This window comes from Acomys minous (genome assembly GCF_964271855.1).
Source record: "Acomys minous genome assembly, chromosome: 4".
NCBI lineage: Eukaryota > Metazoa > Chordata > Mammalia > Rodentia > Muridae > Acomys > Acomys minous.
In genome coordinates this window covers 94,474,251-94,497,735 of record NC_140486.1, presented here as the reverse complement: position 1 = coordinate 94,497,735, position 23,485 = coordinate 94,474,251, and the positions used below count along the sequence as shown (strand labels likewise).

General features: G+C 42.3%; 1 protein-coding gene across 3 annotated transcripts in view; it reads right to left on the bottom strand.

Moving 5' to 3' along the window:
• DOCK10 (dedicator of cytokinesis 10) overlaps window positions 1–21,320 on the bottom strand; it is a 259,148-nt gene extending 237,828 nt beyond the window's left edge. For all 3 annotated transcript variants that reach the window (XM_084780928.1, XM_084780930.1, XM_084780929.1), the window contains exon 1: window positions 21,090–21,320. In XM_084780928.1, coding sequence (XP_084637054.1) covers window positions 21,090–21,212 — 123 coding nt within the window. In that variant the 5' untranslated portion in view covers window positions 21,213–21,320. The remainder of the gene's footprint in view (window positions 1–21,089) is intronic.
• Between the last annotated feature and the right edge of the window lie 2,165 nt (window positions 21,321–23,485).

The following is a 23,485-nucleotide window of genomic DNA, read 5'->3' as shown; positions in this document are numbered from 1 at the left end:
CAGAGATACAGACCCAGCACATACCTGCGTTTCGACACACAGAACACTTAGCTCCACAGCCCTTTGTAACCTAAAAACTGCCAACAGGATACTGTTTTTCCCTTCCCCAGTCTAGTACACTCCCATTAATGATTCATAAGTAAAATGGTCTAAAATAGATATTAAAATATAAAGCATTTTAAAAAGGTAAGTCATAACACTTCTTACTGTGTATACTTGACATTTTATTGAGAATGACGTGTGCATTAATGCTCATCTGTTGTCAATATAGCCTATAGAGCAGAGCAGATGAGTCAAAGTGAAGATGAAGATAAAATATGGTGAACACATTGGTGGAGCATAGAAATACAGTGAGCTAACTGTGAAACAGAGTCTATTTCTTGCCAAACAAGTTGGTGAGCAACTTACAAGTTTCAAAAAGCCAACTTTACCCTATATATTTCTCCTCATGATTATCCTCTAAAAATGTGTACTTTACAACACTTCTTTAAAAGAACAACAGTTACCATGATCGTTGTGATGTCCTCTGGGGGTTTCTGTTCTCTGAGTGGAGCTATTTTAAAATCCTGGAGGACAATTTGCCAGCTCAGTGATGTCACAAGATGATGCAATTTTCTAATCGATGTTCTAAGCATTTCAATGTGAGATAAGCAAAATGTTACTTGCCACCATTAAAAAAAAAAAAAAAAGAACAATTGCACCTCCAGAAATGTAACTTCTGACATACATTAGAATGTTTTCTTAGAAACAGAAACATTTTACATTTCTAAGGATCCTGGACTACTTAAACACACTTAAACACACTTAAACACACACACACACATACACACTTCTTGCCCTTATGTAAAAACAACTTTGAAAATGTGTTGAAATGCATATAAGATGCAGAATATTTTTTATATAGACTGGTTTTCAGGAAATCTATAAAGATATTATGCATTTGCTTTTGGTAATGACACTTTTGCAGAGAGCTAGACAAAGACTTGCTGAAGTCAAGGCTTGTTGATCTTAGCCTGAGAGGAGAATACAAATGGGACAGGATCCACTACTGTTTTGTTCAGCAGTATGTGCCTTATCATGTACATAGCCCCAGTACAGATCATATCTCCATGTAACAATGTGAGCACTCCCAGCAGATAATATTTTTTAACTACATGAACATAAATAGAAATGAGCGTCACTTGTGTCCATCACAGAATGTTGAGGGTAATGAAAGATTGGTTAAACACCAGGAAACCTATCATTTCATAAATTGTTCCTGCTCACATCTCCTAAGCGCATCCTTATGCTCCCTCACTCCAACCAGGGGTGCTGCCTACCTCAGGATGACCACCAATGATTTCTTATTCTTATAAACACCCCTTACTATTTAAAAAAGCTAATTGCTATCTAAATGCGTCACTAAAGAAGTGAAAGAAATTTCAGGAAAATAAATTGGGACTTTTCCACAAAAGCTTATGTTTTCCTAGAAGTCTTGCTCTAAAGTCCTAGCTCCAGGCTTCTTTAAGAATCTCAAAAATTCAGGGTTTTCAGCTTTGCTGAATTTGCATTTTTGTTACCTAACTTGGTTGAGACAGAAGTAGAAGAAAGAACAACCCAGTTTTGCTGTTTCTGTTTGCTTCTGTGGTAGTTTGAATGAGAATTGTCTCCCTTAGGCTAAGGTATTTAAACACTTGGTTTCTGTTTGGGGGTGCTATTTGGGGAGATGGTACAATCTTGCTGGAGGAAGTGGTATACACTGGGGGTGGGCTTTAAAAGCTCATAGCCTTGTGCATTTCCAGTTCATTCTCTCTGTTTTATGCTCACTGGTGAACATGTGGTCTCTCAGCAGCCCAGTCCTCTCTCTATGCCTACTGTTCACTGTCAGTGCCACCCCAACATGATGGGATCTTATCCCCACTGGAACCATAAGCCAAAATAACCTCTCTCATCAGGTTGACTAGGTATGACAATATAGAAAACAACTAAGATAGCTCTGTCAAAGCTCCCCCCCCCCCAGTTCTTTCTTGAGACACAGATTTCAGTGCCTTTGCCCTTCAGTATTCCTGGCAGCATAGACAGATGTCACAGTACTGAGCCAGTCTGAGGTTCATCAGATAACCCAAAGATGAGACTCACGCATTAAATAACTTACAGTATAAAGTTATGAATATTTCTGTTCCATTAAGCTACAACTTGTGAGCTTTATAGAGAATCTGCTTGGCCTTTTTGACCTTGGGGAGAACTGATGATAATATTCACGGTTTTGAGACATGCTAAGCAAGTAGTTAACCACTGAGCTACCCTCCAGCACTGCAGTTTTTCCAAATCAAGTTAGAGTTTAGATTTAGTAACATTCGCTCACCCTATCCTAATTAGGCATTTTCTTGCTGTGACTTTAAATTTATAGGACTCTAATGTTCACGTCCATGTGCATGTACATGGGTGTACATCCACACAGAACAGTATTTTACAATATAGTTGCTAAATCGTGAGATTTGAAACTTGGATTTGTAGCTCTGTCTTCACAACGGCACCATCTTGGACAAGTCAAATAACAACACTGTACTGGATTCCATTGGAATTGCCAGTTTTGATGTGATACAGGCCTCTTTAACCTCTGCCTGGACAGTTTCATTTTGTTAACCAGAACTTGTATAATGGGGCCGTTAGACTCCCCCAAGTCACACTTCTTATCCATAACATCCCTGTGGTAACAAAAATGAATATTCGACATGAACCTTACCCTCCAACCACAGATGTGCATAAACATGTAGAATTTAACCCTTAATCAAGTTTTAAACAGAGAGCTCCTAAGTTCTATCACCAGAATCTCTTTTTGTGAAAATTCTAAAGCCTTGAAATTTCAGTCCGCCTAGCAGGCCTGGAGTTCTTTCTATATTATGTAACTAGATTTCAATGTATAATTAAGATTGATTTCAATAGAGCAGGATTTTCACAAGAAATGCTTGAGGTCAAGAAAACTGTGTAGCCCAAATATGTCCATTGTCCCTAGTTTTAGGAACAATTTTGAAAAACCTTTAAATGAAGATGGCTGTTTGTGTTTCCTGCTGTGAATCTCCTTATAAAGGTTTTGTATGGACTCATTTGCAGTGGTCCCTGCTTATATGGACTGGTTTGTAGTGAGCACTGAGGTCCAGAGAGCTGGTGATGAAAGGGTCCTGAGTTGAATTGCCAGCATAATCTTGAGGGAACATTAACATGACTTCAAAATACAACTCAAATAAAATCAGTTAAGTTTGCTCTCACAGAACAACTTCTAATATTCTAAACATTCACTTCAGACCCGCTTGTTTTCATGTGAATCATCTAAGACAGAACTGCCAGTGGGCAGAAGAGCAGGATAACACACACAAAGGCTCTTTAGCGTTTAAACAGGAAAATGTCAAGGACAAACGTCATGCTGCAGCATCGTCTACCTGCTAAATTTTCCCCCAAAAATTGGACAGAAAGTTTAGTGTCAAAGCAATGGTAGAAAGAAATGCTTCACATGAAAGTGGAAAGTGGCACCTCCTTCCTGTGGTATTACTAAGGTTGAGGAAGAGTTTGCCCTAGAGAAGTCCATGTCTGTGCACAAGAAAGTTTAGAAAACAATGTTCATTAAAGCAAAAGATGAAAACTGAATAAGACGGAAATGGCTCACACAGCATCCACACAGCCAACGGCTACAGGGAAGTGCCTGCATCAGATGCTGAAGCTCATGGTAAGGGCAGATGCCACAAGAAAGACACATCCAGGCCAACTAAAGCTCCCCAAACTTAGAAGCTTCCTAGGGAAGTGGAGAAAGGGTCCTTGAGATAAAAATGGAGAGATTCTAGTGATAGGAGCATTCTGGGTAGAAGAAAGACCGAACATGAGGGCCATGATTGAAAGGTAAATACCATGTACAGATGCTCAACTGTGGCACATAGAACTTTGGCCTAGGCAGCAAGGAGATTATGGATTTAAAACGTGAGGTAAAACGTGAGGTAGCAGCAGGATGGTTTATTGTGTCTTCATGTTTCCTCCAACCAACAGAGTAACTTGTAGAAATTTCATGTCCAAGGCTAGGGATGGAGGGACACATAGCTCAAATGGTAAAGCACTTGCATCCTAAACATGAGGCCCTGAGATAAGCAAAAGAAGCCATGCATGGGGGACTGTGCTTGTAATCCTCCCAGTGCAGACGAGGCAAAGACAGACAGATCTCAAGGCTCATAGGTGAGTCAGGCTTGTCTACATGCACACAAGAACACATGTGTGCACACGCATGCATGCACACATGCATACATACACACACTCTCTCTCTCTCTCACATACTCACGCACACCACATACACTATACATGGCATGCACACATACCATATACATACACACATAACACATACACACACACGTTTACAAATTTAATATCTAATGGAATGACTCATCACGACTGGGGGGGGGAAAGCATTTTAGAAAAAAGTAAATGTTGATAACCAAAAATTCCAAGTTAGAAATGATAGGTTCTGTACCGTAAAATATAAAGAAATAACAGGCCCAAGATGCATTTTTCCTTCCATGGTTCCATTATCGCCCTGAAAGGCAATAATTAAAATGAGGTCCTTTAGAAATCATCTGAATCTGTTTTATGTTTTCAAAAGCATTGAACTTGAACGCCTGGGCTTTTGGTTTTGAAAAGCATGTCTCGCCAAAGCATGGAAATCAGGCAAAAAAGAGGAGCTTGCTATGAGCCTTGTGATGCATGCCCTTTTTAAGAATGGCATGAAGTGTTTAGAGCATTTAAAAAGAGCCATAATAAAACATATATTTCTGCTTGCCCATCCAACCAAGAATCATATATGAAGTTGCAATAAAAACTGTAGCTTTCGGATAGGATGAGGCAGTGGCTATGCGATTGCAGTCAAGGGTAACTCAGGAAATTGCCTGGTGTTCTGGAAACACAGAAAGAAGAGGCTAAGATCAAGAAGTAAGAACCCAAGGGAGATGGCACAGGAGATGGAGTAAATAGTGACAATGTGATGGTAAGTCTTCATTTTCGAATTGACTGGACTTACAGTCACTACCAGGCATGTCTGCAAGAGCATCGTCAGAGAGGTTTCAATGAGGAGGGAAGACCCATCTTGACTGCAGGTGGCCCCACCCCGTGGCCTATGGTCTCTGTTTCTTTGACTGTACTTTTGCATCAGAAAGCAGTTTCTTGGGGGATAATTTTTTTTTTAAGTATATTTCTGGGCATCTTTTGTTCTGGGCCTCGCCTCTCAAAGACATCTGTACCAAATTCCTTGGGACTATGGATGTATTTACGTAGAAAAGGAGGCATTGCAGATGTATTTAGGATTAAAGCTAGACAGAGAAAAGGGGGTACATACCACGCATGTCTTTCTGGGTCGGGGTTACCTCACTCAGGATGATCCTTTCTAGTTCCATCCACTTGCCTAAATATTTCATGATGCCATTGTTTTTAATAGCTGAGTAGTATTCCATTATGTAAATGTACCACAGTTGCTTTATCCATTCTTCAGTTGAGAGACATCTAAGCTGTTTCCAGTTGCTGGCTATTATCAATAAAGCTGCTACGAACATAGTTGAGCAAATGTCCATGCAGTATGATGGACCATCTTTTGGGTATATTCCCCAGGGGTAGAATAGCTGGGTCTTGAGGTAGAACTATTCCCAACTTTCTGAAGAACTGCCAGGTTGATTTTCAAAGTGGCTGTACAAGTTTGCACTATCACAAACAATGGAGGAATGTTCCCCTTTCTTCTTATCCTCCTCAGCATGCGCTGTCACTTGAATTTTTTTATCTTAGCCATTCTGATGGTTATAAGATGGAATCTCAGAGTCTGGAAGGGTGGGGACACCAGCCTACCCACAAAGCCTTTGACTCAAAATTTTTTTTCTGCCTAAAAGATGTACAGGGATAACAATGAAACAGAAATTGAGGGAATGGTCAACTAACCTTTCTGAGGAGAAAGGGAAGTGGGGGTGCACAGAGGGGAGTTGAGAGCGTGGGACTGGGAGGAGAGGAGGGAGTGAAAGCTGTGATCAGGATGTAAAGCTAATTAATTAATTAACTAATTAATAAAAAAGAAAAGGGGCACTGTAGATGTATTTAAGATTAAAGACCTGGACATCATGAGATGGTTCCGTTTATCTCAGTGGTCATGGCATGAATCTTTATCAGTGAAAGAGGAAGCAGGAAAAAAAAAAAAGGGCTGCAGGGATGCAGCCTGAGATGTACTTGAGCCACAGTGGTATGCTTTGATGACAGAAGAAGGGAGCCAGGCTGAAGAGGCTGACCTCCATCTACACTCAACAAGAAAAATAGGGGTTTCCACCCAACAAACTCAAGGATCTAAATTTCATGACAACCCAAATGAGCACAAAACACATTTTCCTTGAACGTTCTCAGAACAAGAAACAGAAGAAAGACAGGCTCGGCTGTCACCTTGATCACAGCCTGTAGAGCCCTTTACCGACTTCTCACTGGTATGAAACAATCAGTGTTGCTTAGCACTGGATTGTAGTCATTGGCTGCGAAAGCAACAAAACTCCATTCACAAAACTCACATCTTACCAAGCCAGGTTCAGCCAAGTGTCACTCGGTTCTCAGGGCACCGAGAGATCAAATATAGTCATTTAGGTTATTAGGGTTGGTGACAAAAAAACAGTCAGCTCACAGAAATGGCTCAAACCCAATGGCACATCTAGGTCCTTTCTGCATCCATGAACTGAATATACCTGTTCTCAACTGGGAGACGAACATAGTCACACACGTTTAAGACTTCTGTACAGAGTCTCAGCAAACAATGTAACCTCAAATGTTCAAGTTGTGAAACAGGTCTATATGTTAGGTGGACATGGACCAGTGAAGCTCCTTAGTGAGCAGTCCTCTGCTCAATGGAAGGCCCCTTCACCTTACCTGAAGAGTCCAAGGAAATACAAGCAGAAGCATCTACTTATACTCACTGCTACAGATGGAGGAGAAGCACAGGGCGAGACACTGTCTCATGACCCTGTGACCCTGACTGCATCCCTGCTACCTCCTGTGGCTTAGCTTCCTTTGTATTCCAGATAAAAATTTCCCTTTAGATTGAAATGCTTACTGCTGTAGAATGTCAAGGGGAGCTTTGTTCCTTGTTCTTAGCATAAGTTTCAGGTTGTACTTGTATATGAAGTTTCCAGCAGGAAAAAAAAAAACATAAAACTTAGCTCAAATAGCCGGACATACACTAAAACTTTAAATATTCAATATTAGCTAGCATTTATGTCACAAGGTGTGTTGTAAAGACACAAGTGCTTCAAATAAATACCCAGGAAGTACAGATGTGTTATTAGTTGTCAGTAAGACTGTGGGTGAGTATTAAGCTTTTCTTTAGTTATTAAATGAATAAAAAAAAAACCCACCTTTTCTAAGTCGAGATGTACAAAGAGACTGCAAAGTCTCAACACTGGAGGCAGTGCAGTAAGAATAACATTCAGGAACATCATCTCCCCTCATGCAGGAACAGCAAGTTTTCAGCATAAATAATAGAATTAAAATAGGATTTGCCTTCACCGATGAAATCACAATACTCTGGGGAATCTACTATCCCCACACCTGTCCTGTCTTTTTAATCTTAATCACCCTCCATTAATGCACTGGGAACAAATTGCTATCAAAACCCTGTGGTCCTACGATACCTCCATTTTAATCGAGTACTCTCTGCTAATAGCATCTGCAGGAAAGACACTAACACCCCAGGCTGAACAGCAAGACCTGTGTGGTGACCTAGTCAAGGACCTGGGGTCACAAAACAGATAAAAACTTGCGTGGCCCAATGTTGATTATTAGGTTCATGCAGATTAAAAACTTCAAGATTAGACTTTCTAATTTTTTACTGGCTTGTAAGAATCTTGAATTACAAGCTATCCAGTTTACTACCACCCACTTTGCAACTTTTGAACAGAAGGTGGACATCATTGTTTAAAAGCTATTGTTAAAATTCTTTCCCTCGGGGAGATGTGAGCAGCAGCTACCCTCAACTCATAAGGTCCAATGACAAATCAACGTACAATTCCACCACAGTTCACTCTGGGGAGCCAGTGAGTGTATTGGTCTTACTTACAGAGCAGAGGGGAGGGAATTCTGATAGGAGAGACTCCAAAGCAGCCATACCAGAAGTCTTCACCCAGCATGGATGACGGCTGTATATTCCTCACCTCCCCCAATCCCAAAACCACTTGCACGTAAGGCAAAAACTGCATAGAGATGACTGGGAAACGTGGCTGAATACCCAGGAGAGAGACCCCAGTGCCATCCCTCCATCCACGAGGGCATGCCAACAGTCTACAACCATAGTCTCTTTTCCTCCAATCTTCAATTGGTTTTCTTCTTTTTAAATTTAATTAAAACATACCAACTCCTTTCAAATTCACGGTTTTAAAATAATTCAATATTTAATTTATTGAATAATAATAAAATATATTGTACATGTTCTAAATTATATATATCATAAAACAATGATTAAGTAATTAAATTAAATAATTTAAATAATTCTTTATTATTACAATTACATGTCTGTGTCTCTGTGTGTGGATATACATTGATATGTACCATACTGAGTTTGCTTAGTGTTGCCTATATGTTTAACATTTTATGGTTGACCACTTTGGATTGGATGACCATTGGGATGGTCATCTCTGGGGAAGAGTTCTCTCTCCCTCAGCAGTTTCTAGGGACTCCATATGACTTCCCCCATCCACGTTGGCATGACAACTGGAATTGCCCATACTGCGAAGTTCTTGTTCACAGGCCTGATTTTGATGGACTCTCACAAGCAGACACTGCTGACCTCCTAGAGATGGCAACTGTTTGGCCTGGAGGACTGTGCCTCACACCAGAAGCCAAGTGTGACCATATCTATGGATTCTGTTTCTGTTACACCAGGCACTTCAGTTTCTTTTCACATGCCTCATCTGTCTTCTACCATCTCCATATGTGACTTTTTTTTTTCCAATTTGAGGAGTGCTCATTAAGCACCTACTGTATGCCAGGGTTTTGCTGTCCTGGCAAATAAGACACAATAGCCACATGTCTGACCTGAAAGTCCTCAGAATATTAGAACTAAATGGGGGGGGGGGGAAGCCACATCTTTCCCTCTTAATCCAGAAGAAGTAACACAAGCAAGCATCATTTAACTTGTGATGGACAGATGTCATTTAAACACTTCTAGAGAGCAGCCCTTTAGGACTCATCTCCAAATATCTAAACGTCATCTCCTGTACCCTAACCCCTGCCTTCTGCTTGGTTTATCCTGACAGTTCATTTGTGCTCTGAAGTGAACACACTGTGGGTGCCCCATCCTGTGCAATGTGGCTGCCCAGGTAATGGGGGTGGGGCGGGGGGAGACACCTTCTGAACACCTCTGAGATTACACTGTGCTTAAAGCAGGTCGCTTGGGTCATAGAGATGAAAACAAGTTAGAGAGAGAGGCATGGGGGCACACTCTCATTGTCTTATCAGTGGCTGACAGGACAGGGTAGACAGGGCCAGGGGGAACATTCACGTTTTCCCATCAGTTGTGTGGGAAGGGTTTTCACCAAGGCCTTGAGTCTTATGTGTCCTGGAAAGGGTACTTTCTGAGTGAGGTGAATATTTCCCTTATCTTAGGGTAGAAAGAGGAAAATGGGACTGTCTCCTTCTCCACAAGGCTGAAAGAAGCTGACTTGTCCAACTTTGTCATGGTCTGGTCCCATTTTGCCAGGCCCTTTCTTAAGTAACCTTCCTCTCCCTGATGATCACTTCTCATGCTGGTGTTTTTTTCTTGGATGTAAAACATTTTAACCTGTTCTGCCAGCTGCTAACCTCAGGTATCCATCAATTTGGTGGTGTGACAAAAAATAAAACAAAACAAACAAACAAACAAACAACAACAAAAAACCCAAACCAAACCAACCAGCCAAATAGTAGCTTTATTGTCTCTGAAACCTCTAAATCACAAAGGACTTCTTAGATGTTCATAACTAAAAAGCATCTTTCCAGGTCTTGGTGTTGACCATTTTATTTTAGAAGTAACCCAAAGGTTAATTATGCGGTCCAGATTACATACATTGCCTGGAAACCGCACTTGCTAATAATAAAGACATGCATTTTTTCAAGATGATTTTGGTACTCAGGAAGGTTCTGGAAGGATCTTATCTCTATATTTGGTATTCCAATAAACTTTATGACTAGCACTTTCAGATTTAGAACAAATCTATAGCTATCCATGCCCTACTCTATAGTAATAAAGCAAAGCAGAATACAATTTTATTCACTTTATAAATGACATCTTCTTTTAGAACAAATGGATGATTTTTAAATAGAGCGTGAAAAACGTAAAAAATATGTATCTTTAGATATTAGTTTTCCATGTTTGCATTTTCTTCCTTAATGTGACAGAGTTCTAACATGAATCACAACTGGTGAAGATTTCCTAGCTGCATTCAATTCCTTTTTTTTTTTTCTCATGCCAAAGACTTAGGACAAAGGGACCTTGAGCATCTTATTAAATAAACAATGCATGTTCAAGAATAATTTAATTATTATGTTTCACTGAACAGCAAGTTCTGCGAAGTTTTTTGTTTGGTTGTTTGCCGAGTCAAATGTTCATACCTGTGTTCTTTTCATAGAACGTGTGATTTGAAAGGCCAAAAGTCCCTGGTCATTTTGACAGCCTTAATTAGTCATTTAAATTGGTAATTGCTAAAACCATTACAGGGAGGAAAAACCTCATTGTGTTGATCACAAATGGTGTCGTCTTTTCAAATAGACTCCCTTCCAATCTTTTGTTAAATTCTGCCATTTTTGGCATTAAGTTTGAATTAAAGAGCTGCCTAGCTTCCCAAAATTTATGTCACGAGAAAAGGTATGCTCAAATTAGATTATAAAAACAAAGAACTTTCATATTTTAGAAGCAGAAATGAAAGGGACTTTGAATAATGCAGCTCTATAAATTCTCTTCATTTTAGAGGCAGACATGTCCACTTTAGTCCAATTGTAGAATATTAATGCTTTCCCAAGGCAAATGTTTTTGTCTATTTGCCACTAATTCATTCAAATTCATTAAATTTTATTATTTCTACATCATTAAATGTAGGTCAACATGTCGAGCCCAGCAAACACCGGCATTTATTAGTAGTCCACAGACACTGCTGTGCATGATAAGAAGCAAACAAATATGACTCTGAAGGAAAGAAATCCCCTTATTTGTAAACACAAACATCATCAAGACTAAAAGAGACACCATAATGGATGCAAATTGCAATCCAACCACTCCATGCTTATCTTGCCAAAAATGTGTTTGTGTAGAAGGAGAAGAATGGAATGATGTTCCTTTTAGAACTGAAGGGTCCTTTGTTTGCAAAACTTAACCCACTCTGTGCCAACCCTGTAGCTGGGAAATGACTAAGGGCCAAGATGGAGGCCCTAGAGATAGATCATCAGCTCCGACATCTCACCCTGCGTGGCTATCTCAGGTCAACTGTTCAGCGGAATGAAAGTCTCTCCAGTGCTTTCTGTTAAGAACCCGTTTTGGAAACTGGGACTGAATGGCTTCCTTCACTCTTAGAACCTAACTGCATATCAAATGAGGCTCTTCCTCTCTTCCTACCTGGTGGGAGGTTCATTTGCTCCACTCCGGAACTTGGGCCATTGAGTCAGACTGCCTGCAATGGACTCTAGACTCACCATTCACTTGCTAACCAGGGGCAGCTTCCTTGTCTGTGAGCAACCTTCCTACTTATAAGATGGGACCAGGAACCCATTGCCAAAGGTTGATTAAAAAATAGACTGTGTAAGCTGGGTGTGGTGGTACATGGCTCTAATTTCAGCCCTTGGGGAGGCAGAGGCGGGTAGATCTCTGTGAGCTGGAGGCCAGCCTGTTCTACAGAGTGAGTTCAGTACAGTCCAGGCTACACAGAGGAACCCTGTCTTGAAAAACAAACAAACAAACAAACAAACAAACAAGAGATGAAAATAGACTGTATACCCAAACAAAATACCTGATACACAGGGCATCTTGGTGTCTTCCTGGATTGCTCTCTCCATGCTTCAAGACTATGAGGCTTATACATCAGGGAATATCATTAGCTCACACTGACAGCAAGGCCTACCTTCACTCCAACCTCCCACTCAGTGCACCCAGCCCACTGTCTTGGCTCTCCTTAAGTACCTCAGTTGCAGTGAGTAAGCTTCACGCCTACTTTCATACAGTAAGCAGAGTATAAAAGAATTACAACAGACAAGTTCAAGAGATCGCTGTGGTGGATTAACTGGAGTCACCATGCATTCAGATGTTATTGCTTGCCCCACCCCCTGAGATTCTTAATGTTCTGTGATTAAACCCTGTGTAACTTTGCAAATTATCCCTGATTGGCCAATAAAGCAATGCTTACACCTAGGCAGGGCAGACGAGAGGTAGGTGGAGCTAAGCAGCCTGCATGGAAAACATGTGCAAGTATTTATGGGATTTGGGATGGGAAGTAGCCCAGTAGGAACACTTATACCCAAGGACATGGAGGTTGATCTGGGAGATAACAAGGTCCCTTAGGGGCTTGATATCTGCCCTGCCCCAGTGGTTTAAGGCTATTTAAAAAAAAATCTAATATGTGCTTGTGCCTTTTGTTGATATAATAATGGGTTAAATAATAACCACCGCAAGCAATAATCTATGTATTAATAATAAGTTTTGATAAACATTTTCTACAACAGATCATGGTAGGCAGCATTGTGAGCTAGGAAATCAACAGAGTAATGGGCCTTAGAGAGGTGGAGTGGAAACTTCCATGTGATGCCCGGGATGACATTCCTAAGCAGGTCGAATCTTTGACCTACAGGGGGTGTGGAGAACTTATCAGATCTCTGAAGCAGAAGAACTGCAAATGCAAGGACCAAATCATGTGATTTTTTTTTTTTCATTTTAAGTGTTTTGTTTTGTTTGAGACAAGAGTTTCTCTAGGCTGTCCTGGTTGTTCTGGAACTCACTGTGTTAACCAGGCTGGCTTTGAACTCACAACACTCCTTCTGCTTCTACCTCCCAAGTACTGGGATTAAAGGTGTGCACATCACATCTGACCCAAAATCACAGATCTAGAATCTGAGCCTCCAAAGACAGAAGTGATGTCACACTATAAGCCCAGGGGTTGGATATGGAGTTCTAGACACCAGCTTCATAGGACTTGCCATTTCATAACACCTTTTGACTAGAACCCCATGTGGTCAAACTTTTGATAGGAAGTGAAAGAGGATCCCAATGGTAGTGAAGAACAACTGAAGAGATCATGGCATCATAGGATATAAGGAAATCAAGGTTTTAAACTGTGTGTGTGTGTGTGTGTGTGAGAGAGAGAGAGAGAGAGAGATATTAATCTGTGATTATGAGAGAAAAATTATCTTTTTAACTTTCTGATTCTAATCTTAAAATTTACTGATTGAATTATTTTTATATCTCCAAACATTTCAACATGATAGCAAAATAGTTTGTATAAAGCAACAAGGAGCCATGACAACAGCATGCTGCATGAGACAGTTCAGGCTGCTGTAACAACACAGGTTGCTTAAATAACAGGCATTTGGTTCATACAGCTGTGGAGGCTGCAAAGCCAAGATCTTTGGTCCATGAGTTTGTAGGCAGGAAACCTTCTTACTTCATTAGCGCCTTCATAAAACTCCTATTTTCATGACCCAATCTACCTCAAATTGTCATCCAGTGGTACCATCCCCAAGTACTGAGGGTAAGTTAAAATGCTGACACAGGTGTCTGGGGCATGGGGAAGGGTTCCATTCAATCAATCACTCACAGGTTATAACTATTTAAAGTCCTTAGGGATGTATGAGGCGTGATAACCTCAACTTCATTCATCTTTAGAGTGTTGACTCTCACTCTGTCACCCAGGGTGAGGACATTTTCTGACTTGGATCGGCACTATATACAGTATGCTAGGGTTGGTTTTTCTCAACCTAAAAACTTAAATGAATTTAGTATTACAATAAAGTAGAGAAGGCAATATGTACAAGAAAGCAAGAGATTTCTCTGAGGTCATTTAGCAATCCCTAGGTTGTATTTTCACTAATAGGTAGCTTAGTCTAAACTCTGCCTCTGCCTTAAGCAAAACATTCAGAGTTGCACTGTAAACCACGTGGCATTGGACTGTCACACAATTGCATTTAACTGATGATATGCAAAAAATAATGGCTGGTGGTATATCTCATTTATTTTCAAATGTTAAGGTGCTTACAGATAGATGGAGGATCTTATTAAAGTGTAGCCTTGGTATGTGTGGTGTGAGTCCTGGGATTCTGCACTGTCAATTAGCTCCTAAGTGATGCCATTGCTTCTGGTCCTGGTGATATGCTTTACACAGCAAGGGTCCATAATTGTGTATGCTTTCCTCTGTGAGAAATAATGAGGAATTGTCCTTGGAGTATCATTAGAAGTTAATGTTGAATATACCTAGAGCAGATTACTGTTTTTGACCTTATTTATGAACCTTTTAAACTTCACAGCAAATTTCCGTTTTCACGTGGCCACAGGAAGAACTTTTAGCAAAGTTCCCAAACTTACTGATTACACTGATTTGACTGCAGTGACCAAGTCTGACTGTATCTAACTTTCCTAATATTGATTTTTATTCTTACTACTGTTGCCTTTTGTACTCTTGGGATACTAACAATGGTTGCTGTCTTACAGGCTTCTTTGTAAGACACTTAAATTTGCTGTTCTGGATGAGAAAAGATGTGGAAACAAGAATGCTGGTACAGGTTAAGAGAAGTGGAAAATGTGCTCCAGGATGCACAAGCATATCATAGGTAGGGGTTGTGAAATGGGTAACAGAGACATAAGCAGTCCCAGAAGTGGATGTGAACAGCATCAATCCCATTGCTTACAAGACTCACTCAAGGTGTCACCAGACAGGGAAAATGAAGATGACCAAGTGAGTTCACATTTTTGCAGATTTAGCAACTGAACATTCACTTGCCTCTAGAGGGTCTATTATAAAGGTACAAGGAACAACTCTAGTGCTGCTAGGAACCTCACAGGAAGGATGATGTGAATGCTAGCAGCTTCTGCGAAACTTGAGTGGGAAGAATGATTTCCTGTTCCTTAGATGAGCTAGCTGCATCTTGGGTAGACCAGAAGACAAAAATAAGCAAAGTTAACTTTCTATGCTCAGTAATTAGTGGTGCTACTGAAGGAGGCACAAACCTGGTAGAGGTTTATTAGAAAAGTAACCCAGTATAGTTATTATTTAGTGTGCAGAAGCAATGCTTCATGTCAATCACTCAGCCTCAGGCAATGAGTTTAATCCTTGGAGTCTTAACGGCCTTCTCTCATGAACTTGCAACAGTAACTTCCCCATTGTATTTTTCCAAGAATTAAGTAAAGCATTTAATATTGTGTTGGGCATGCTAGAGGTTCTCAACAACTGGTTTAGTGTAATCCAGTTATAATTCCCTCCTTTCTTGACTATCAACTTGATTAGATTAGAAACTAGACAGCCACACCTCTGCTGTGTCTATGTGGATGTTTCTACAGATAAATAGACTGCGAGGGTTCTAGGTCCACATGCAGCTGAGATGGGCTCATAGTATGATGGCATTCTTGGGTCTTGGAGGTGGTGTGTCCCAAGGCATATGGTTTAGAGAGCCATATCTTGCCCTGGCTTCCTCTTGCTCTCTTTTTTTCTTTGCCTTCTGGTTGCCATTTCATAATGGGAGCTGCTCTGCTTCACCACACTCTCCTAGTATCCATGATGGATAACTCTCAGAAACCAGGAGACAAGAAAACATCCCTTCCTCCCTGGCATTCTTTATGTCAGGTGGTTTTTGCTGTTGTTTGGGGGGTTGTTTTTGTTTTTTCCCACAGTGATTAAAAAGTCTGACTAAGATAAGCAAGTCTTCATGAAATGGTTGGACATAGGGCCAGAAAGCCTAAAATCCTTCATTGTTGACCCTTCTAAAACTTTTCTAGATGTTACTTTCCCAATGACGTCTTAAGCATCAGTTGTATTAAGACTTGATCTTTTGAACTTTGCATTGACTTCCTTACCAAGCAAAAATGTCCAAGGAATTTATTCTTATTGATAAAAGGAAGAGAGTGATTTCTGCTAACGTATAAGTCTTCTTGTCATAAAGAACCCTGATACAAGAAAAATATTGGGGCTAGAGAGATGGTTCCATGGTTAAGAGCCCTTGCCACTATTGCAGAGGATCAGAGTTTGGTTCCCAGTGCCTTAACTGCAGCTTACAACCACCTGTGACTACAGCTTCTGACACTCCCTTCTAGCTCCCATAGGCCCTGGTGTGTATCAACTCATACAGCCACACAAACATACACATAAAAATCATAAGTAATTAAACAAATCTTTCTTTGTAAAGGGCTGTGTGTGACAGAGATACCAAACCAACAGGCACATTTACATTGCTTTTGATGCTCAACACTCACAGTAAAAACAAGTGCCTTGTTTTCATCCAATAGCATTTTCAACATCTTTCTACTTCCTTCTAACTTAATTTTTGGGAAATTCCAGATTCCCCCACTCAACTTTCCAAAATCCCTCCTACTCTCCACTACTTAAATGTCATAAAGTTCAGAGGGGAGAGCATTTTTCTTTCTAGGAATTCCTCATGCATATATGATAGAAGCTCATTCCTCTTAAAATTTCTTTGGAAGATCCACATTTCTATTTATTCAGGGGTCCCTAAAATATCAAAAGCAGTACTGATGTTTCCTATCACACTTAGGAGACATCAAAGCCAGTAGGTGGGGCTCTTGTGATTACAGGATAAGAGTTTTTCTTCTTTCACTGCTTACCCTTCCTTAGTGGGCAGGCATAGAGAAACCATGGTTAGCTGCAATCACTTCTGGCAAGCTATTTCCTCTTTGAAAGAAGTTAATAACCAAGTATATACAACTAAGAATTAGTTACAGAGGATGTACTGCATAACAATGCGTTGAATTGTACACACAGAAACTAATGTACTCCAGTCTAGGCAGTATATGTCAGGCACACAAATTGACCAAATGGTTACTCAGTGCTCTGCAAGCATCCATGTGGCCGTGTGCTTACTGCCATTTGATGTTTTCCCTGTTGCCCAAAGCTATTCATTTTTCTGACCACCTAAACACATTCCTCCTATAGACACAATGCAGATCTGATGTGGTGCTTGATTAAACTTACTTATGCTTTTTAAAGATATTTGTTTGCAGTGCAATCAAACACATATGCAGAAGAGTTCACACATCTTAAGTTCATACTTTAATGAGTAGTAAAAAATTCATGCATACAGACATACCTCATTATTTTTAAAGAAAAGTTTGTTACCAAGAAAGAATTTCAAACTAGTGGCCATACCACTTTAAAATTAACCTGGTATCTATTGAGACTTTAGGTGAGAGAAGCATGAAAGAATGGGGAAATAGAAGGATCAGAAGGTCCTGGAAACCTACAAGAGGAACTTTATGACAGGCAGATCTGGGTTCTGGGGTCCTCCTCAAACTATGGCACCAGCCAAGGAAAATATAGGCTGTAAACTTCGAACCCCTATCTAGACTAGCTGATGGACAGGACATTCTCCACAGTTGAGTGGACAGTGGGGTCTGACTTTCACCCGAACTCTGATGCCTCATATTTGACCATGTCCCCTTGATGGGGAGGCCTGGTGGCACTCAGAGGAAGGATAGCAAGTTACCAAGAAGAGACTCGATACCCTAAGATCATATATAGGGGAAGGAGGTTCCCCTCAGTCAGAGACATAGGGGAGGGGAGTAGGAGGGATGCGGGAGGGAGGGAGGAATAGGAGGATACAAGGGATGGGCTAACAATTGAGATGTAATATGAATAAATTATTAATAAAAAACCTTAAGAAACAACAACAACAAAAAAGTAATCTGGTATGTGGATGTGTATTCAACCATGGTGGTAAAACACTTGACTCCCTAACATGGGAGGCTTATTTCCAATCATATTAGAATGGAAATTCCATACTAGAAAAGCTTGTTTATAAGATGACAGACAAAGCAACTTCAGTAAATAATTTAAACTTGACAGTACTATGATTTGTCCATAAAATAAGTTATTAACCATTAATTTTCTAAACATAAAGGTAGAATAATTAAAGAAACCGTGACTTTGTTCAAAACATCTGTCTATTATGCATAAAGGTTCTTAGAGAGAGTGAAAATGTGGTAGGTCCAAGGCGGGAGTCCCATGTGTCCACATGTAAGCCTAACCCAGTGGTTTGGGTAATGCTCAAGTCAACTTTGCCTTGGCACCCATTCTACTTCCTGTGCCAGACACTGTCAAAGATGGCCTTGGCCATGTCCTCTGTCAGCTTCCCTGATCTTTGCTCTCCCCACCCTAAATATATTTCGAAGACGTCATCTCATTCTCAGATGTAGTTCATCTGAACTCCTCGTCTATCTTTATTAGGTATAGCACAGGCCAGGAGCTACAAGACTCTGTAACACCCTGCAGGGCTCTCAGAAAACGCTATAAACAGAGAAGTGAAATAGGTTTTTGTTTTCAATAGAAACCCCCAGAATCCCACAAATGTACTAGAGGACAGCTTGCTGCACCAGACAGATGGATGCCTATTATGTTGTATTGAAGTGAACTAACCATGATATTTCCCCTTTGCCCCCATTCTCCACCTTTTTTTTTTTTCCCTTGACAAACAGGCTTTGAGAATGTGGAGCAACACACACTCAGAGCTTGAAGAAGCCTAAGGTGATCACCTACCCCGGAGGCCAAAGCTAAGGTTTTAGGTTCTTTGAAAGACCAGCGGCCCTCTGGGTCCCACTGAGTGTGGTATCCACTCAAAAAGCCCGACTTTTCCTACTTCCCTTCAAGAGCCCTGGTAGAGGAGAAAGCAAAGCTCACATCTTCCTGCCAAAATCACTGCCAGCACTGCCTACTTAGATGAGTAGGATCCCTTGAAATGTCTTGGCAAGAATTGCGTCTGGAGTGTTGGCCAAGGTGCTGAAGTGAGGAAGGCTGGGCACCTGTGCCAATGAGGCAAGTGCTGCTTCTCACTGCCCTTAAAGACCCTGCACTCATTCACTAGGATTCAAATGTCAGGTAATCTTGGAGAAGGTTTGTGTGTGTGTGTGTGTGTGTGTGTGTGTGTGTGTGTGTGTGTGTGTGTGTGTGTGTGTGTACAAGGGCAGCTAGGATACATATTATTTACGGAAATTCCATTGCTACAGAAACGTTATAAGAATCCACTTACAAACAAAACACAAATGAAAAGAGTCCATGCTGCCAAAGCTGGTCGGATGTCATCACTGCTAAACTTCTCTGTCATATTATTACTAAGAGTCCTTAAAATGAATTAACTGCAAAGTATCTAATAAAGCAAATGGCCGAATAACAAAGGCACACCCTGAGCAATTTTTTCAAACAGTGGTTCTCAACCATCCTAATGCTGTGACCCTTTAATACAGTTCCTCATGTTGTGGTGATTTCCCCCAACCACGAAATTATTTTCATTGCTACTTCATAATGTAATTTTGCTACTATTATGAATTGTAACGTAAATGTGCTTTCCGGTGGTGTTAGGCGACCCTGGTGAAAGGGTCGTTTGAATCCCAAAAGGGTCTTGTCCTGGAGGTTGAGAATCGCTGCTTTAAAAGTAAAAATTACTGTTTTATGCGTGTCTGATTTCGTAATAGCTCCCCCTGCTTTTCAGAATGACCAACATTTGACAGTTTGTCTGTTCTTCCCTAAAAATATGCATACAGATATCAAAACCACAGGCTGGCGCTGTCAAGGGACTGGCTAACGGTCGAATCGTCTCTGGAAACTGCAGATTGCAGTCAGTGGTGAGGGAAGGGAAAGAGAAGGCAGCCTGGCCACTAGTTCTTTTCACACCCCAAGCTTTGCCCCCACCCCCACCCTTCGGGGCATCTGATGCTTTGGCTGCTCTGCCAGGCAATTTGCTTCCGCTCTGTTCAGCTTCCTGACCTCTGGCTTTAGAGAAGGGTTCTGGCTGTGGGAACTGGCTCTGACCAGCTCTGGCTCTCTCCTCTCTGGTGACTGGCAAAAGCAACACTTTCTCTTTGACACTCTAGAAAAGGGTTGTTTAATTCCTAATGGTATTACTGGCAAAAAGGAAAGTGAAATGCACAACGAGCATTCCGGTCCAGCCAAGTCCGGCCAAGAGCTCCATAGTTGAGTCCCACTCCTGCTGGAAGGCTGCTCCTACAGTTTCCCCTTTTCACCACAGTTGATGCGCGCTCCCTGCTTGCCACTTCCATCCCGTATTGTGACACCTACTGGAATTTATGAATATCTGGAGACGCCTGGCTATGATTTAGGCACCTGATGCGGGTTGTTACCCCAGGGACTTCCCGAGGAAATCACCCAGCACTTAGAAGGTATTTCTACAAGGAAGTAGCCAGTGGAACCTTCTGGAGGGAGAACTCCATGAAAACACACCAGAGGCCACCAGCTACTTAAAAACCCAGGTCCCCTCCATCCTGTCTCCCCAGCCCTTTCTGTAATAGTGTAAAGTGGCTTGTAGGGTTTCAGCCTGTGGAGGGAGGGGGAGGGGGAGCTGTGCCAACTGCATTTACTGCCCCGTTAGATATAAGGCGAAGGTTTCAGCTTTGGTTTGGCTGAGGCGCTCACCCTGCATCTTTTCCAGGTTCCACAGGGATGAGAGGGGCGCGCAGACTTGTGGATCTACAGGTTCCATCAGCGTAGATCTCCACCACCACTTCCGTCCCAACCCCCAACCCCAACCCCCGCCCCAGGTCCCTGTCACTCCTGTCACCTTATGCCAGCTTACAAGCATTCCCGACTCCTCCACCCTCCTTAAAACGTGGGCACATCCTCTCCCACGCAGCTGCTCATCTAAGCGTCCCATGTCCCTAAAGTCCCCAAATGTGCCTCTGGTCCTCAATTCTTTGGTGACACTGCCTGGCGGAGGTAGCTCCTGGGTCGCTCTACTAGGTGGTGGGGGAAGAGAATGCGAGGGTCAGGAACCCACTAGCTCCCAAACAGGAGCTCACAGGGCTGGAGGAGAGGCCTGCCTAGGGTCCCCTGGCAAGCCCAGCCTTGGCGCAAAGGACGCACTGCACTCACCCGTTGCTGCTGGCGGCTGCTGACCGCCACCGCGGCGGCAGACGCGGCGCTGTGCCGGAGCTCGGCCGCCTGCCCGGGTCTCAGCAGGCTCCGGGTGAACCTGCGGGTCCGCTCGCTGGCCATAGCGGGCTGTGCCGCTCGCGCCTGGGCCCCAGAGCGAGTGTGTCCCGCCGGTCCCCGGGCCGCGCCAGCCTGCTCTACCCACACGCCGTTCAGGAAGCGGAACTCGGAGCCTTTCCCCCCCTCTTCCCCGCTCAACTCACAAGAGGCGGGTTTTTCTCGCGCGCAACCCCACTCTGCCCACCCCCTTCGCTCTCCCGAGCTCCGCGGCGACTTTGCAAACTCTGCGCCTCTTGGGCTGCGCTGGCCAACTCGGCCTGGCTGAGGCGCATCTGCAGTGCGAGTCGCGGGACGCGCGTGGGGTGGCTCCACCCGCGCCGCCTACCCGGGGCCGCAGCAGCGGGCTCCGAGTAGCATTTGCCTACCTCCCTACTCTCAAATCTGATGTCCGTGGAGCGTTGGAGCTTTGGCATATTTTGAGGCTAAAAAGAGGAGAAGGGTTAACTCAGGTCTCCTGTGCACCTTTAGAGGTGGGTTAGAGGTTTATTAAGGATCTCTGGTGGCTGGGATCCTTGCTTTGAAGTCTCTCTGGACCCAGAGTCTTTACTTGGTCTTGGGATAGTCAGTAGGAATTCACACCTGCCACCAATTTTTCCTAAACTGTTTTCTTATTCTACACCAGCCACACCGCTCTGGAAAACGAAACAAGAGATGGTGATTTGCCAAATCCCTCCTTAACTTTGCATACTAATTTGAATTAAAATCTAGTGTATATCTGGGCCCTGTAAGAGATTACAGGATGGAGTTAGGATGGATAAAAACTGTCTTGCTGGGTTAGTGGGTAGGGTGAGTGGGGCACTGTGGGTGGATTTTAGTCTATTTTTCTGCCTTCATATCAAATGCCCACCTACTCTGCCTATCCTATCTGATAGGAAAGTATTCTGAATTTCTTATCTCAAGTCACATGCAGGGAGGTTCTCCCCCCATTGTGGGTGGGTAAAAAAGGCAAGGCTCCTGAGAGATCTGTTGGGACATTCTGGCTTTCTTAAAGGGGCTTTTTGTGGACCTGTGACCTCTACATTTTTCTAAAGTTAAAAACATTTTTTTTTTTGTTTAACCTTGTGGTGTGGCTTATGCTTGCCGTGTACTTTGTAGGCTGACAGGCTTGCTTTGAGGAAAGTCTGGGCTGCACTCAGTGTGACTCTGTCTTAACATGTGACAAGCTGTTCACAATCAGTTTTCCTGGTCTCGGAATACTGTCTGGCATATAGTAGGGACCCAATACTTGGTGATCATGAATGACTCTCAAAAGGCTTGGAAAGTCTGATGCGGTCAGAGACCTGAGTGCTGAAGCAGGGGGATAGCAAAGAGAAGAGAAAAGTGTTCCGGAAGCAAAGCAAAGGCTCTGGATGGTAACAGATCATGCACCCTAGTGTGTCTTGGCTACAACAACAGTTCAGGTTTGGACTTATTTTACTGTGTTGAAATACTCTGGCCAAAATCATGGTGGGGAGGTAAAGGATTTACTTTGCCTACACTTCCAGTTCACAGATACCTATGGAAGGACAGAAACTCAAAGCAAAGACATGGAAGCAGGAGTCTGGAACGGAAACCTTGGAGGTATGTTGCTTTCTAGCTAGCACTCTTGGCTTGCTTTAGGCTCCCTTCATCTTGCATAATCAAGGCCCACCTGAGTCGGGATGGTGCCACCCACAATCAGCTGTGCCCTTCCCACATTCATCACCAATCAAGTCTTACAGATACAGCCACAAGTGTCCTTAGGTCGTGTCAAGTCAGACATAAAAACTAAGCAGGGCACATGAAGCAGCATACGCAAACCTGCTCTTCAACAGCATCACGTACCGGAACATCACTTGGGTTTTCACTGTTGGTAACAAGTTTATCCGCTTGAAGGTCACCACCATTCATTGGTGTGGAAGGATTTATGATTGAGTGTCTATTTGCCCATCCATGTCCCTGTAATTTTAATCATCTGAGAAGGTGGGCGTAGCTATGGCTGTAAACATCATGCAGCATGCCATATATAATATACGTAATATATAGAGTATATATATATTATCCCTGGTACTCTTGGAAGAAGGTGTCAGATGCCTTGGAGTTGCAGATGATTGTGAGTTGCCATGTGGGTAACGAGAAACAAACCCCTGTCCTTTGAAAGAGAAATCAGTGCTCTTAATGAAAAAGCCATCTCTGCAGTCTCTCCTTTTTACTTTTTATTTTTAAGGGATACCATTACAGGAACACAGTAAGTATGGTTCTGTATCTCTAAAACAAGCAACTATTTAAAGATCTAAAATATTATGTGTGATGGTCAA